The 18,020-nt window shown below is 41.7% G+C and overlaps 1 protein-coding gene across 1 annotated transcript in view; it reads right to left on the reverse strand.

Annotated features, from left to right (window-relative positions):
- The window catches only part of LOC109934683 (carboxypeptidase M-like), an 86,742-nt gene extending 68,942 nt beyond the window's left edge, over nt 1-17,800 (reverse strand). The window contains exons 1-3 of the mRNA XM_048607958.1: nt 17,713-17,800; nt 17,356-17,536; nt 1,740-1,837 (exon numbers count right to left, since the gene is read on the reverse strand). Of these exons, the coding sequence (XP_048463915.1) occupies nt 1,740-1,837; nt 17,356-17,521 (264 nt within the window). The 5' untranslated portion in view covers nt 17,522-17,536; nt 17,713-17,800. The remainder of the gene's footprint in view (nt 1-1,739; nt 1,838-17,355; nt 17,537-17,712) is intronic.
- Between the last annotated feature and the right edge of the window lie 220 nt (nt 17,801-18,020).

Below are 18,020 nucleotides of genomic sequence, written 5' to 3' on the forward strand. Positions count from 1 at the left end.
GCTCCTCTGATGCTGCTTGGCCTGCTGTGTTCATTCAGCTCTATGCTTTGTCAGGGATTAGTTTTTTTTTTTATTTTGCTTGGCACATGCCCATTGCTTTAAAAAAACTGGAAGAAATGTTGACTGAAAAATATATTTTTCACTTGAAATGATATAAGCACATTTCCAAACAATCCATTATAACCCTAGAATCCAGATATATGTAAAACAGAGCATTTCTGAAGAAGGGTCTAGGCCCGAAACGTCAGCTTTCCTGACGATTATGATCATGGCTGATTATCCAACTCAGTCCCCTATTCCTGCTTTCTCCCCCATATTCTTTGATCCCTTTAACCTCGAGAACTATAACTAACTGCTTGAAAATGTTCAATGAAGGTCTGGCAGCATCTGTGAAGGGAAAAAACAGTTAACGTTTCAGGTCTGGTGACCCTTCCTCAGAACTGGCCAGTTCTAAGGAAGGGTCACCGGACCCAAACTGTTAACCCTGTTTTTCCCCTTCACAGCTGCTGCCAGATCTGCTGAGCTTTTCCAGCAACTTCTGTTTTTGTTCCTGATCTACAGCACCCGTAGTTCTTTCGGTTTTTATTTTGAAAATGTTCGACGTTTGGCCTCAATTGTTTTTTGTGGCAGAGGATTCCACAGGCTCACCACTCTTCAGGTGAAGACATCTCTCCATGTATCCTGAGAGGCTTAGCCTGTATTCTTAAACTGGGACCCTGTCTGGGAGTTCAGAACCAGAAACAGCATGTCCTGAGACATTGGGTTATCCATTTTCTGACAACCCATTGCTTATCGATTGAACGAGTGAATCGAGAACAGCAAATCAGTTTGAGTTGCTAAAAAACCCAAACATTTGAAGGATGAGGGGAGCAGTGACATTTGAGATAGATGTTGGCAGTAAGTATGCTGTTAATGGCAAGATGCTTGGATTGCTTACAATCTACAAAGAAGACAGCTGCCATCAAGGGAAAATGTTTGAATGAGGAAATAGGCTCTTGAAATGTGGTTACAATTTGTACAGCTTTATTTCATAGAGAAGGGAAAAATTACTTTCACAAGTCAGCTAACATTGTTCCGGTTGAAGTTTGCAGTGGGTTAGATTTTGCAGTTAGTCACAAACAAACAAGAAAGAAACAAAACACACATTGCATTTGTACTCGTCCACATATGTCCTGCTGGAGGAGCACAGCAGGCCAGGCAGCATCAGAGGAGCAGGTAAGTTGACGTTTCGGGTCAGGACCCTTCTTCAGAAAAAATTCAGTGGTTTGGAAAATCTTAAATTGCTTTCAAGCATATACTGAAGTCCAACAAGAAAGGGAAACTAGACAGCACCCTGAATAGGCAACAGGATGGACTGATCAAGGGAGAAAGAAGCAGTGGAAGGTTTTCTATAACAAGTATGAGCTGTGAACATGTAATGATATGATTGGATAATATAGTCACCTGTACTAACTTGGAATCTGAACTGTGCAAACACAGTTAAAAGAATGAATAAAAGGTACAACTTTTTGTTTGGAAATTATTTGTAAAGTAGTTGATTGGGAGCTTGTCATCTGTAAAATTATTTTACTCCATCTTTGGATATGTACACTTTGTTTTCATGAGCAAACATTTAAAACAAGAAAAACCCAAGTCGCATTTGGTCTGAGGAAATAAAGGGTTAATACTCACCCTTTACACAGCAATGCTTTGACAGAAATTTACTAGACTGTATAGATATATAAAGGAAAGAAAGTTACCTCATCACCATGAATGTTCGCAATGTACTTCACATCTGGAATGCCTACAGTATGTTCTTTTGGATATTTTCCAATTGCCAGAACCCAGAGATTAAGACCTAAAAAACAAACATACAAGATAAAGTAGTCTTCATTAACTAGGAGGACCAATTAAAGAACTATTCTTGAGAAAACAAACAAAGTCATGATTTTTCATTCCCTTAACTTTTCTTCTTATCACACCTTCTCCCAAGGAACCATTCTGGGAATAATTTTAGCATTAACTGCTACATGACTGCAAATTGCTGTCCTTAACAGCATATTAAGAAAAATCAGGAATGAGGAATCAGGTCATTTTGGAATGTGTACTGAAGATCAGTATATGAACATCTCAGTTCAGTTCTTGCAGATTTCTAGAGCCTTTTAATTGTTTTGTTTTCAAAATTCCAAGAATATCCATTTCTGACTTGCCTGGGGTATGTGACCATGATATTCCCTTCAGTCAGTGTTCTCTCCTGAGGCAGGACAATGATCCCGAATCACCTACAGATTTGTCCAATGTCTCCTTCACTGGTGTCTTAATTTTATCCATAGATGCCTAAAATCAGATTACTAGCTCCAGCTGATTTCCCTCAAGCATTGATAAAAAGCAAAAACTGGACATTTGAAATAAATGAAACAGGAAATGCTGCAAATACTCAGTAGGTCAAGTCTCCATCTGTGGAGAGAGAAAAGAGTTTAATGTTTCAGGTCAATGTTCAATCATCTACTCCTATGGCATTCACGGACTTAACTTAGACAGTTCCGGAAGTCAATTCAATTGTGTGTAATATCAGCAAGTCAGGCTCTATCTTCGCCTGACTGTGGACACCTTCCCAGTCAGAGAGAAAAATAGAAAATCAGTGGAAGGGAAGGAGTCAGGATCACCTACTGGTACCCTGTGTGAAGATAGGGGCTTAGAGACTGAAACTTTCCCAGCTCCTGAATAAGGTGGGTAATGGTGAGGCAAGATTGGAAAAAGGATGCAACTGCAAGATAAAGAGTCCAATTTTCCCAAGGTTTTAACAGTCAGATGAGAATCTATGAGCAAGAGGCCTGTTTGCATTTGTTCACATCGCAATAATTCATGTGTGCCTCACCCATGTGGAGGAGGGCAGCTCAAGTGTAAAGGTTCAACACAAAAGTCAGCAGCTGCCTCTGGTTCCTCCAGGCCTCCATTTTGGAACTGTCAATAATCTCTGGCATACTCCATGAGCAGTGTATGCTTATACATCCCTCTGTCCACAGAAGGTGGCATCAGACATGACCCAGGGTCGCCGCATCATGGCATATCTCCAACTCACGTAGAATATAGGTTGCTATTTCAATACTGCACCTTGTAGCAAGCTGGCACAAGCAATCAGAACAGGGCAGGGGCATCGCAGTTCCTCACTCCGTACCTACGTGGATGCTCACAGCATCTCAACCTAGTCTTTTCCCTTCTGTGCTCTGCTACCTCTTCCAGAGCTTAAAGGTTCACATGACTTCCACCTTAACTTGCCTTTTAGTGCACACAAGGCCAGGCAGCTTGTCACATTTGGGAGGGGGGAGGGATGTGAAGGTGGAAGCAGGTGTTGACATGTTGCTATATGGCACGGTATTATGCCAATGGCACACTTACAGCATGTTCCAGCAGCTTACACACCCAATGTGTATAAACCAACTGGTCATGTCTCAGTCAAAGGGAGTCATCCTCAGTAAAGACAAGGAGGCCTAGCAGTGTAGGAGGGTTCTGTCAGTTAGTAAAGGGCATCACCTTGTCTGTGCAGGGGCTTGGGGCAGTTAGGGGTTCCATATTGCTACATCCAAGGAGAGGGCAATGGTCAGTCTTGCAGGTCTAGTGCAAACAAGTAGTCAGAAGAGTCAGGGAACCAACCAGAGACCAGTCAGGGCTAACCTTCCAAAGGAGTGATGTGGGCCACACCCAGTCAAGTGTAGGGGGAAAGAGGGTGGGGTTCTGCTCAGTGAAAGTCAAGGTCATCAGGTCAATGCCGTGGTGGGTACGTCTTTTGTCGGGACTGGAGGTAGCAGACTGGGAGGTAGGCAGGACAACTCAATATATGGGGCTGGGGGGTTGCTGAGGGATGGGAGATGATGTTGCATTGGAAGACAGGTTAGTGTGGAAGAGGCAAGGGGCAATGGTGACCATCCCCATGGCTTCAAAATGGGGAGAGGTGGGGAAAGGAATAGACAGAGCGTTACGCTAGTTGGCAAAACTAAACTCAAGGCTTGGGGTTCGAATAGGTAAAGTGCAGAGATTAAAACCGAGAGCATGACAGCACTGAAATTGACTAAGCCCATCTTTGGGTAAATTCAGCTCTAGGTCACTTTTGTGGGAGCTGCTGGCTGGGGTGGCATTTATTGCCAGCCTGGAGTTGCCCTTAAGTGGGTGGTGAGTTGTCTTCTTGAGCTGCTTAGGTCAGTCCCACAACACCATGAGGGAGGGAGTTCCAGGTCTTTACCCAGTGACACATTTCCAAGTCAGGATGGTGAGTGGCTTGGAGGTGAACTTGCTGGGTTGGGGGAGAGGGGAGGGCAGGTGAAGGGACTGTGTTTCCATGTATCAGCTGCTTGTGTCTTTCTAGGTGGTGGCAGTCATGGATTGAGAAGGCGCAAACACAGAAGTTGCTGGAAAAGCTCAGTACGTCTGGCAGCATCTGCGAAGAAAAAGTCAGAGTTAACGTTTCAGGTCCGGTGACCCTTCCTCAGAACTGACGAACTTCTGAGCAAGGATCACTGGACCCGAAATGTTAACTCTGATTTTTTTTTCCCCAGATGTGGCTGGACCTGCTGAGCTTTGCTAGGAACTCACGTTTTTATCCCTGATTTACAGCATCTGCAATTCTTTCTGGGTTTTTTTTTTTAAAACAGATTGGGAAAGTGCTGTCCAAGGAGCCCTGGTGAATTTCTGCACTGTGTAAATTAGAAGCCTGCCTTACAATTATTTTTGGGTCACCATTAAAAGCCAAAAACAAATACATTAAGCAGAACAGCCTTTTTCCAGAAATTCAGTCTCATCTCCTATAATTGATTGATTAAGCTACAAGTAAAATCAGTCAGTAGAACTGAAAAATTCATTTACTGTAATTTGTCCAAGTTATTGTGAAATTCTGTACTCCTGTTTCATGAATCGATTTGGTTTTGATCATAAACTTTCATGAAATAAATTTGATTGTAGATAAAGACAAATATAAATCACTAAAGTGAAAGAAGGTTTCAAACCAGAATGGTTGCCTCTCAACTGGAACAATTTACTCAAGAGTGAAATACCATAGTTTCCTAAATTGCAAAGCTATGAAGCAATTCCAAAAGGAATAACCACAACTAATGCATAACATCCGTGGAAAAGACTTAGAACTTAAAAATCAAATTTCAGAATACACAAAGCATGGCAGCATCTGTGGAGATAGGATATAAAAACCTGCCCTTGTGGCCCACATTTAGATTGCTCTACAACGTCATGCAATTTATCTGACCTTGAACTTGAACTATATTCCTCTTCCTATCCATTAGTTCCCAAATGTGAAGGATTTGTCTTTTCCAGACTGGAAATATATTAAGTGATGGAGCAATTACAAACTCTGGAGGTAGAGAATGTCAAAGATTCACAATCCTTAGAGTGAAGACATTTCTTATCTGTAGGATGAGAAGTTTGATTATAACGCAGGTGTAAGTATGTTTTAGGAACATAGGAACAGGATTAGGCCATTCAGCCCCTCAAGCTTGCTCCACCATTCAATAGCATCATGGCTGCTGTATGGCCTAACACCATATGCTGCCTTGGGCACATATCCCTTGGTACCTTCACTTAAAGTAAAAAAATGGTCTCAGATTTAAGTCTACCAATTGAATTAGCATTGACTGCCATGTGAAGAGGAGTTCCAAACATCCACCACTCTTTGCATGTAGAAGTGCTTTTAACATTGTTATAAATGGACTGGCCCTAATTCTCAGACTATGCCTTGATGCTAGAATCTTCAACAGTGGAAACAGCTGATTTACCTTGTCTTTCCCTGAAGAAAGATTAGATCATCCTTAACCTTCTAAATTCTACAGAATAAATGCCTAATTTGTCTAATCACTCCTCATAACTTAACCCATGAAGTCCAGGTAGCATCTTTACAAATGTGCATTGAACACCCTCCAAGGCCAAAACATCACTCCTAAGATATGATGACCTAATCTGCTCACAGTACTTTAAGTGGAGTCTTACTGGGGTTTTGTTTAACTGCAATACAATGCCTGCATCCCAATGCTTCAGCCCTTTAGATCTGAAGGCCAGCATTCCATTAGCTTTCTTGACTATTTTCTGCACTTATTTGTGAAATTTTAAAGGGCTGTGCACCTGAAGCCCCCCCAAAACGTATTGCACATCCACTGTATTTAATTTGTACCTTCTAAAAAGCATATCCTGATCGATCCTTCAGTCCACACTTGTGTAAATTAAAATCAATCCACCGCAGCTTTGCCTATTCACCTAACATATCAATGTTTGTTGTAATTTTATGCTGTTGTCAACACGGTCTACAATGCTACCCAAATTTGGGTCATTAGCAAACTTGAATATTTAATTTTTTTATACCATTGTCCAAGCCATAAGAATATTGTGAATAATTGAGGCCCAGCACAGGGCACCACTAGTCACGACCTGTAAATTTGAGTACTAACCCATTATTCCAAAGGTCTCCTGCCACACAACCCATTTCCTATTGCTTTCACTACCTTGCCCTAAATTCCACATTAGTCTTGTGTGGAATTTTAATAAAAGCCTTCTGCAAGTCCAAATAAAACATCTTGCTCTTACTACCACCTTTGTCACCTCTTCAAAAAAAAACTGAGCTTTATCAGGCATGACATACCCTTCATGAATCCATCTCCAATTAACTGAAATTGAAGGGTTAAGTCACCCCCATCCTAGATTAGAGACCCTGACAATTTCCCACCAGAGCCGTTAGGCTAACTGGTCATGAAATTCCATGGTTTCCCCTCTGTCACCCTTCTTAAAGAGGGGTAGTGACATGGGCAACTTTCCAAACCAGGAGATGCTACTACTATTCAGTGATTAGTTTGGGAACTGTTCAATCCACTTGGACTCCTAATCATTTGCTACTGTACAAACTAAATGTGCAAGAATATTTTGCCCAGCTCAATTTGAAAATATTGAAATGGGTAATATTTAAAGCTATGCACTTTAATCCTCAAGACAAAAGGACAACATTTCAAACTAAAATTTGTAATCTGTTTAAGTGAAATAGTGACTTCCAACAGTCACAGTAAAACAAACCCAAGCAGGACATCTCCAAAAAGCAGTCATTTAACAAAGTGACTGATCTAATCAATGCAAGCAGGATGCAGTAAGGGACCGTCCAATTTCCAAAAATTCATACGAATAAGCAGAATCTGAGACAATGGCCCTATCTTGCTTTCCATCCTGAACATAAATCGAGATTGGTCACTGTCTACACCTAGGTTTATTAAACTAGGTTTATTTAACCTAGGTTTATCAGAATCTAACATGTGCAGTGTCCAGATCAGAATTCAGAGATACCATTGTCCATGCTGTAACTGTGGTTTGTAAAGTGTCAAAAAGGTCTCCTTTTCGGTGGCAGAGTGCAGAAAGCAGAAGGACAAGAATTTCAGAAAAGACAGCACCCCAGCCAAACAGGGACAGTATTCCTTTGTGAATATGCTGAGCCTACTGCCTTGTGAAGTGTTACTTCTCTTGCAATCACTTTGGGAAAAAAAATGAACAAGTTTCCAAACCTCACCTAAAACACTCAGCCTGAGTGGTTTCGTGCTTGTCAGACACTGATTCTTACAATGAACGTGAACTATGATTTCTGAATCTTGTACATTTAATCTTAAATGATTGACCCCTCTATCCTGAGACTGTGCTCATTTTATACTCCACAGCCAGGGAAAACAACCTCAGTGTTCTGAGGAAGGGTCATGGGACCTGTAGTGTTAACTGATTTCTCTCCACAGATGCTGCCAAACCTGCTGAGCTTTTTCAACAATTTCGGTTTCCTCCCCCATCATTTCTTGAATGTTTCGATGAGGTCAACTCCAGCTCTGCTAAACTGCAGAGAATACAGACACAATTCATTCTGCTGCTCAAGTGATAAGCCTCTCATCTGAGCAACCAATTGAGTGAACTTCCATCGCACTGCCTGCAATCCAAATATATCCTTCTTTCAAAATCAAAACTGAGGAGTATTCTGGGGTATCCCTCACTGAAACCGTGTAAAAGTGCATACTGAATACTTTTACTTCTATCCTCTTGTAAAGGCAAATTCACAAGATTGCTTACCCTGCATGCTGGCTGTATTTGTTATACAAATACACCAAAAGTCTCTTTGATCAATTATGAAAGTTCTACCTCTTAAAAAAATTCTGCCTTTCTGTTCTTACAGCCAAAGTGAATGTAACCTCACTTCCCCAAATTATACTCCATCTGATATTTTATTATTTACTTGCTTAACCAGTTTATGTCTCTTTGCAGCAATGTTCTCCTCAACTTAAATTTCCTTCTAGCTTTGTACTGGCAAATATCCATATGTTATTCCCTGCTCTTTGTTCAAGTTATTATAGACAGTAAATAGCTGAAGCCCCAGCAGAGCCTAGTAGCACTCATCATAACTTGTCAACTTGAAAATGCCTTGTTCATGCTGACTTGTGATTTGTCCAGTTAACCAATACTCTATCCATGCTGTTAGATTACCCCAAATCTAATGCAACCTAATCTTGCCTATTAACCATTTGTTGGTGTTTTCATGCTCCAATGATTTCTAGTTTAATGCTATTGTTTACTAAAAGCAACAGTTTTAAAGATTCAGGTTGTAATCCTTCCATGAGGAGCATTCTCTCCACAGATGCTGGCTGGTCTCTTAAAATATTTCTAGTATTTATTTTTATTTCAAATATCCAACATCTGGTGGTTTGTTTCCCTCACTTTAAAAACCCTGGGGTTTCTTCTAACAATGGAACTGAAGCAGCCTGTATGATAACCATCAAATTTTATTTCCATTTAAATTAACAGAAGTTAATGCTGTGTTTTTCCACAAAATTCTCACTTAACAGTTCTTACTACTGAATGATTGGTTTGAGAGCAGCCACTACAGCCCCAGTGAGCAACAACTTGAGCTTGTCTCAAATAAACAAAAGATGGAAACAGTAGGCCATTCAGCCCTTTGAACCTACTCCGCCAACGAATATGATCATTGCTCATCATCCGACATAGCCCCCCCGTTCCTGCTTTCTCCCCATATGCTTTGATCCCTTGAGTCCTAAGAATGATAACTCCTTGAAAACATTCAACATTTTGGCCTCAACCACTGAGGAAAGTAAATTCCAATAAGGAAGGGTGTCACAACAGGGTGTTGCAATAGTTAAGGTCCACATCACTGAAGTGTCATGTGATGGAGAGCACAGCAGGCCAGTGAGACCTCAAAAGGACCACCTGACTGACCCAGGCACCAATATTACACCTTGAGAAGCCTAATGACCTGCTTAGTCATTTGTCCAACAGACCAAATGACACTGGAGTCATCATTTATGGCTCTCAGCAATTATTTGAAGGGATATCCTTTGTCCCCATACATTTCGGAGAGTTGAAGTGAAGATTTGAGGGTCCTTAGAATTGGAGGTTTGGGAAAAATAAACTGTTCAATTTATGTTGATAGCACTGGTTAGGGTAGCATTTACTACCTGTCTCTAATTGCCTGGAGTGAAGCTAACTCACATTGCAAGGACGGCTTTTTAAACAGCAAAATGTTTATATGTTGCCATTCAGCCAGCTTTTCCTCCTCTTTCAGATTTTATTGAATTCATTTTTGTGATGTGCGGCAGCAGGATTCAAACCCATATCCCAGAATATTGGCTTTGGGTTCCAGATTGATAGTGACATCACCATTACGACACTGCATCTCTTATCCCAATGGGAGAGGACATTTTCCAGGAAAGTGCACACACATGGGAAGTACTCTTGTGGTCACAAACATGTAGGCCATTCCTGTTGATAGATCTCAGGAGGCTGGGTGACCCTGATATCCACAAATCAATGATATCTAGGTATGGAGGAGTGCAGTCCATTGGAGGCAATAGCCATTGCCTACTTTCCCAGGGAGAAAGGTGTTAAGTGAACAGCTCCGGCAGAGAGGAGAGCAAACAGTGAAATGCACTGGGTTATTGTTTAAACTGCCACTAGGGTCTCCATCCGATCTTTGGAAGAAAATCAAAGGGATTCAAGGCCAGATGAACCTGAACCCACTGACAGGGCACAGTGACCATTTCTGCATGGAGAGGTTTATGACAATGTTGGCACAGATCTGTAACTATCTGCACAGCACTGGTCCTTGGTCAAGCAGGCAGTGCTACCTTTGGTGGTTAATTGCTCTGCAGGGTTTAGATTTCATGGTTTTCCTGCCCAGTTTTCCTCTCCCATTCCTTCCAGGTGTCTGGATAACCGTCTTTCAGAGGGTATTGCACCTCTACCACTGGCCCCACAGTTGAACAGATCTGTTCCCATTGCCAGCTGGAACTTTGCTCCTGGATTGGCCGACTGCCCAACTGTCCTTAGCATTAGTGCCACTGGTCCTGCCCTTTGCAATGCCAGAGGTTGCTGGCTCTATTCAAAGCCCAGGCACTGGGTACTCATTCTCCTCAGCACCTGTGCAGCACCAAAGCATCACATTCCAAATGTGAAGTCCCTCTGACACCATTCACAAGGTAATGCTCTGGGATGGCCTTGACTCCCTGCCTTCAGCTCATCATTCTGAAAGCACGGGCAAGTTATACAACAGGTTAAAAACATAAAGGCCACTCCGTGACAAGCTCTTAATTGAGCTTTTAAACTGATACAATTTGTCTTAAATGGGACAAAAGTAGGATTTCTGTCCTGTTCTCTGCCACCTTGGGGGTATAGCTAGCATCAGGATTAGCTTGTTGGCAGAGAGACACCTCCTGGCACCAGTATTTTCAGGCGTGCGCCTATCTCCTTGTGGGCCCCAAAACTTCAAGAACTTAAAAGTTTACATCAAAACTAGTGACCTTGAAGTTGTTTGGAATTTCTCAAAACTGAATTATACATCTTTTCAAAGTGACGTTTAAACCACAGTAAACATCCGATGGTCCTAATTTGGAAGACTGGTAAACAATACAATACAGCAGACAAGATTACAGAAATCAGGACATATAAATAATGTTTTGTGGGTTTGTCTCACTTTCACCAGAAGACTTAAGAACATATTACTCATGGTATGAGAGGCAAATGGTTTGCGATACACAGCTAATTTAAAAAAGGTGCTCTGGAAAATCAAGCAGCAATAAACTCTAACTGTCATACCATTGGATCCATACGTCCTGGAATCCTTTAAATAGTAAGGAAAGCCAAGTTTGTTTTGATAATTGGAGTTTCCTACAAGTTGAAGTAATGCTCAAGGTCTGAAGTGTAGCAAATAGTAATGTTTTTATTAATTAAAGTGCAGTACATCAGCCTCATAAGAACAGACTGGCTGGCAATGGTTAATTGCAGACAGTTTCCAGATTGTACTAAAAAAGGAAAACAAAGAACAGAGGTGGCGGGTTGGGACGGGTAACTGAAACAGCGGATCCAAAAGATGTAGGTTTTTGTTCCTAGTTGGAAAGTTTAAGATCATGGAATACATGAGAAAGTGATTAACAGCATTGATAATTGGCTGTTGAGGGTGGAAATGAATGGCAAAAAAAAGGAAAAGATATCAGTGACATCTTCAACTGGGTTCTGGCCAAGGGCCCCTGTTATTCATCGAAGACTTTAAGTAATAGAAAAATAGGGTGTTGCAAGTTTCTTGGACATAATTAGTGGAAATAACAGACTTAGGTTGTTGATGGGTTGAATAAAGCAGATGGTTTTTAGGAGTATGGATAACCTTCTGCAACTTCAGCATAATGCACACAAACAGGATTTCCACCAATCCTCATGGTTACAGCAGTTGCTTGGAGAATTCCTACACTATGCCTTAATCTAGTGTCTGAAACCTTGTACCATGAACAATTGCAATTATGTATCGTTACCTTCGTTGTACTTCAACACGAGTTTGTCTATTGTGTCGCTAAGTCCATTTGCCCAATAGATCCCAAGAATCACTCAGATGTGCTGGACTCACTGACCTCAAGTCAGTCTAGCAGTGAGGATCTTTTAATTAGTCAGTGGCCACAGGTTGCAATTGGTAAGAAAAAACATAGCTAAAGGATTTCAAATGTAAATCATCACCATCTATTGAGTCCAGTTGGAAGTGTCAGTGGCTGCACATTAAACAAGGACAAAAATTAGACCAAGTTGGCAAGATTCATTTTAAGGTGGTTTTGAGGGAGGGAATTGGACTGAAGTTAATCTTTACACAAGAATTACAACTTGGCTGAGATACCAGAGACCACCTGACATCTTCATGCAAGAGTTCAACTGAATTCTGGTTGGGAGCATAGAAACAAAGGTATGGGCACAGGCCTCAGAATGGGAATTGCTTGTTCTATCCTTGGCACCACTGCAATCCCCTGCCTCATTACCCTATTCCCCACTCATCTAAACCGGCAAGCAGCTTTCCCTTAGGAGATCACTTGACTCTTGGATAGGGAGAGAAGTAATATTGCAATATTGCCATTCCATGAAAGAATGCAAGATTAAAAAGAAAATAAAAAAACATTGGTTGTCAGTGCCAAGGTCTTTAGTACATTACAAATAGGATATGTATGAAGAACATTGCCTTCCTTTAGCACTTGTTTCATAGGTGTTTGAAGTCAGATTCCTCAGAACCCCCGAACACAAATTCTTATGTCATTGTGTTCTGAGTTAATGAGTAGCTATTATTCAGTTTTTGAACCCTTCCAACCAGATTCTTATTATATTCCTGAAACAGTCACTGTCTCAGTTGCTAGACGTCTTATCTTGCTGTCAAGCAAGACTTAAAGGCCTACCTTACCCATCAGTCTTGCCCTGGAATACAGATGTGAGGGCATCCTGTATCGCACTGTGCAGTCACGGATGGTCACACAGGCCCTGTCAGTCTACTCTCAATCATCAGTAAAGTGATGGAAGTTGTCGTCAACTGTGATATCAAGCAGCACCTGCTCAGAAATAACCTGCTCAGTGACACCCAGTTTGGGTTCCGCCAGGGCCAACAGTTCAAACATGGGAAAAAGAACTGAATTCCAGAGGTGAGGTGAGAGTGACAGCCCTTGAGATCAAGGCTGCATTTGACCGAGTGTAGCATCAAGGAGCACTGGCAAAACTGGAATCAATGGGTATCAGAGGGCAAACTCTCCGGCAGTTGGAACCATACCTGACACATAGGAAGATGGTCATGTTGTTGGAGGTCAGTCATCTCAGCTCCAGGACATCTCTGCAGGAGTTCCTCAGGGTAGTGTCCTAGACCGAACCATCTTCAGCTGCTTCATCAATGATCTTCCCTCCATCGTAAGGTCAGAAGTGGGGATGTTCGCCAACGATTGCACAATGTTCAGCACCATTCGTGACTCCTCAGACACTGAAGCAGTCCATGTTCAAATGCAACAAAATTTGGACAATATCCAGGCTTGGGCTGGCAAGTGGTAAGTGACATTCACGCCACACAAATGCCAGGCTATGACCATCACCAATAAGAGACAATCTAACTACCACCCCTTGACATTCAATGGCATTATCATCACTGAATCCCCCAGTATCAACATCCTGGGGGTTATCATTGACCAGAAACTCAGCTGGATTCACCACAAACAGTGGCGACAGGTCAGAGGCTGGGAATCCTGCAGCGAGTAACTCCCCTCCTGACTCCTCAAAGCCTGTCCACCATCTACAAGCAGAAGTCAGGAGTGTGATGGAATACTCCCCACTTGCCTGGATGAGTGCAGCCCCAAAAACACTCAAGAAGCTTGACACCATCCAGGACAAAGCAGCCGCTTGATTGGCACCACATCCGCAAGCCTCCACTCCCTCCACCACTGACACTCAGAGGCAGCAGTGCGTACTATCTACAAGATGCACGGCAGAAATTCACCAAAGATCCTCAGACAGCATCTTCCAAACCCATAACCACTTCCACCTGGAAGGACAGGGCATCAGATACATGGGTACACCAGCCCCTGCAAGATCCCCTCCAAGCCACTCACCACCCTGACTTGGAAATATATCGCTGTTCCTTCACTGTCGCTGGGTCAAAGTCCTGGAATTCCCTCCCTAAGGGCATTGTGGGTCAACCCACATCAGGAGGACTGCAGCAGTTCAAGAAGGCAGCTCACCACCACCTTCTCAAGGGGCAACTAGGGACAGGCAATAAATGCTGGCCCAGCCACAGATGCCCACATCCCATGAATGAATAGAGAAAAAAAACAGTAACAGCACTTCAAAATAAGTAATACATTGATTGCACACACGATAGGTATGAAAGGTGCTAAATAAATACAACTTTTTGTTTTCTCAATCCCTTTATTTGTTTGAAAAGCTGGTCAATTGTCTAGTGAGAGATAATTTCAGATTAGCAAAATTCATCTGCAAACACCAATGTGCAACATTTGGTTCTTCAAAATAGATAGACCGATGCTAAACTAGCAAAAGCACAAATGTATATTCGGATTGTGATAGACTGACTAATAAAGGTAACAATCCATTTCAAACATTCATGTCTGTAAACTTCAAGGGGACAAAAATCAGCAACTAGAGAAGCACAACTAAACTGCAGCAATTCCAGAATTCCAATCACCACCATCTTCAAGGGCAGCTAGGGATGGACAATGAATGTTGGACCAACCACTGACTCCCACATCCCACAAATGAATTAAAAAAATATTTTCTGGGCATCACTGGCTGGTGACAAGGAATAGCAGGTTTTCCATCATCTTCAGTCTGTTTTGGAGACTTGTACTGAAACTTCACTCTATTGATTCACGTATGGTCATTTTGTGTCACACTTCCTAAGAATCAATTTGTGGTAAGTTAATTTAACCTTGTTGTTGATCAAGTGCTTTCAAGTTGTTTGCCATGCATTTCATAGACTTTAAGCTTTCTCGAGTCACAAGCTTTCTCCAAGAGACCATCTACAACAAGTTGAACCATGGACAGAGCTGCTTGATTTAAAGTCATTTGTTGCTAGGTAGAACCTATTCATGTTTTTTTATTAAACTAGCTGTACAATGTTTCTCAACTTTCCCCCTCAATGCTGTTTGATATTAAACACCAAATGCATTTTGGCAGTTTGTAACCAAGACAAACCTATTTTTGGGATTGTTACATTTTGGTTTAGGGCTAACCTTTTGTACGGATTACATTATTTTACACTACTAACCAAACAGTGGCAGTAAAACAAATACCTTTGAGAGTCAGTTGGCTGAACAGATGGTTTGCAACGCAGAGCGATGCAAACAGAGTGCGTTCAATTCCCAAACTGTCTGATGTTACCATAAAGAACTCTCCTTCCGAGCCTCTCCCCTGCCTGAGATTAAATCACCAGTTGTCTCCCAGGATAGAGCAGGACCATGCTAACTTTACCTTTTATTGTAACAGTACTTCAGATCTCTGATCAATGCCATTTCAACCTTCCCATTTCATGCTCAATTTACCCTCTTTTATTCCTCAGACCATCCTATTCCATCCATTCTCTATGTTGTCCCCTCTCCTCATCCCAACACCACCATTGGGCCCATTTGTTATTCCCTCTCTCCCATGCTGCCCACATTCCCAACATCCCCTAAACCCCTTCCTCAATCCTTCTGGCCAGAATAAACTTTGTTGGCCTCTCCTCAACTTCTGCTGTATCTCTCTCCACCACTCCCCAACTTCTCCAAATCTCCTGCCACCACCAACTATTTGTAACCATCGGAGGATTAAGCTTTTAAGTGTTTCTGTCCTCCACATGCCCTCTCTGCCTCTGCTACATACCTTTCAGCTGCATTCCAAAGGAGTTTAGAAAATAGCAGCTCGTAAACTCAGTGGGAGAATGTTTAGAAGAGATGTTAAAGGTGCAATTAATCAGAAAACAATGATAAAATCAGAATAAAAATCTCATTTACTTTATTGTTGTCTACTTCCAAAACGGCCACTGAATTTACTCAAAGTAAGCATGGCAGGGCAAGGTTCTTTAATAATAAAGAAGGTCAGAAGTCACACGACACGAGATTATAGTGCATCAGGTTTATTGGAAATCGCAAGCATTTAGAGCACTGCTCCTTCAGCTGATGAAGTAGTGCTCTGAAAATTTGATTTCAAATAAACCTGTTGGACTACAACCTGGTGTTGTGTGACTTCTGACCTTGTCCACCCCAGTCCAACTCCAACACTTCCACATCAAAGAAATAAACAGGCTGGGATCCACTAGAGATCCATTAACATTTTAAAAATGGTTCTTGTGGTGTGGTGGCAATGCCCCTACCTCTGAGCCTGGAGGCCTAGCTTCAATTCCCACCTGTTCCAGAGTTGTGTAAAAACATCTGAACAGATGATTAGAAAACATTCAACACTTAATGAGAAAAGTATACATTTTGTCACCTAAGCAACAGAAATATGCCACAAAGACTTTAAAAAGCAAATGTCATACAAGAGGCAGTCCCCACATTGCAAACAGGTTCTATTCTGGAGTCTGTTCTCAAGTTGATTTGTAACTAAGTCAGAACACGATACAGGACAATGTAAAGGAGCCATTCGTAAGCACAGCAAATGTTGCTATATTAGATCTTTAAAATTAAACTTGTGTGAGATCACATTTGCAAGTAGCAGTGTCCAAAGGTGGGAGTCTTGTAAATCAGGGAACACCCACCCTCCCCAAATATATAAAATGTTTACATTAATAGCATTTGAACAGCATGATTTATAACTACAGTTATGCAGTTACAGTTCTTAAGACTTCTTACACTATGTATTCGTGTTATTTACTTTGGTCAGAACTACAAAAATATGCCACAGACCACAGGAATTTAGTTGAATTCTGCTCAGTTCTGGCTAGCCTCAGTGATCAAACTTCCTTGTAATTGCGTCAGCCCTTGCTGTTTTGGTTGCTTTCTTAATGTTTATTATTGGTGACAGGACATGGGTGTCACTGGCTGGGTCAGCAATTATTGCCTATCCTAATTGTTCCAGAGGATAGTTAAGAGGGCATACATTGGCCAGACCAGGTGAGAACAACAGATTTCCTTCCTTAAATAAAAGGAGTGAACCAGATGGATTTTGACGACAATAACAAATGATTATATGGTCATCATTAGACTAACTTTGTTATAAACTTAACAGAATTCAAACTTCGAGATTCAAACCCATTGCTTTGAGTGACTAGGGCAGTGACGTTTCCAATACACCTCAACTTTCTCTTCCAAGTGGTACAGAGCGCTGACCTTAAAGAGGATTGATAATCTGTATGGATTAATGCAGGTCACTGAACAAAATTCGTAAGCAGCCTTGAGATATATTACTTAACGCAGTGTATTTCGAAACAGGCAGTTTGTAAAAGAAGGTTTTTTTTCTGGAGAACTGAAATTTCTGCATAGAGTGCAATAAAATATGACAACAACTTTTGTTTTTAAAGTTCATTGCTAACACACTCATTCAAACCAACAAGCGCTTTCTATACAAACTCACCGGTTACAGATGTCCCAATACTGTAAAGGTGGGTAATTGATGAGTACTTCGTGCTGATATCTCGTAAAAACGACTCCAATTCCCTTGTACTGTGGTGTTTAAATTCCAACGCGGACGTGTGGGGAATAATTATCCAAATCCACAAAAACTTTAAACTGCGGAGCATCTTTCTAAACGCGTTCTGAAAGAGACAGTAACATCAGTTGCAAATCTATTCGCTGTCAAAAAAATCTACCTGATTACGAGAAATATATGTGATCCTAATATTTTTTAAGCAAAATCGTTTTAAATCTTCATTTACTTCTAAAACGGGGAACGCGCACTCTAAAGGTTGACTGGAGAAGGGCTATTCCTTACGTGGACGAAGTGTCTGGGACAAACGCGCAGTTCACGATACTGATGTGCTTTCTGCAATTTATCTCTTTGAAAGGCAAACAGAGCCTCTTCGATTCGCCACCAGGCACCGACCTGTTTGATGGACTGCGAAAGGAACCACTTAGCGGTTCCAAGCGATTTTACACCGACAGCTGAACGCGAATCAACAACACAGGAAGGCGAGCCTTGCAGTCTGTTCCCACCCCTCAATGCCCCCCTAACAATCTGCCTTTGTTTATATGATGGAGAGGGTCAGGCTTGACTATGGGGCTGGGGTCGATGACAGTGTC

The sequence above is a fragment of the Rhincodon typus genome, chromosome 18 (assembly GCF_021869965.1).
Source record: "Rhincodon typus isolate 14 chromosome 18, sRhiTyp1.1, whole genome shotgun sequence".
In the NCBI taxonomy this organism is placed as follows: Eukaryota; Metazoa; Chordata; class Chondrichthyes; order Orectolobiformes; family Rhincodontidae; genus Rhincodon; species Rhincodon typus.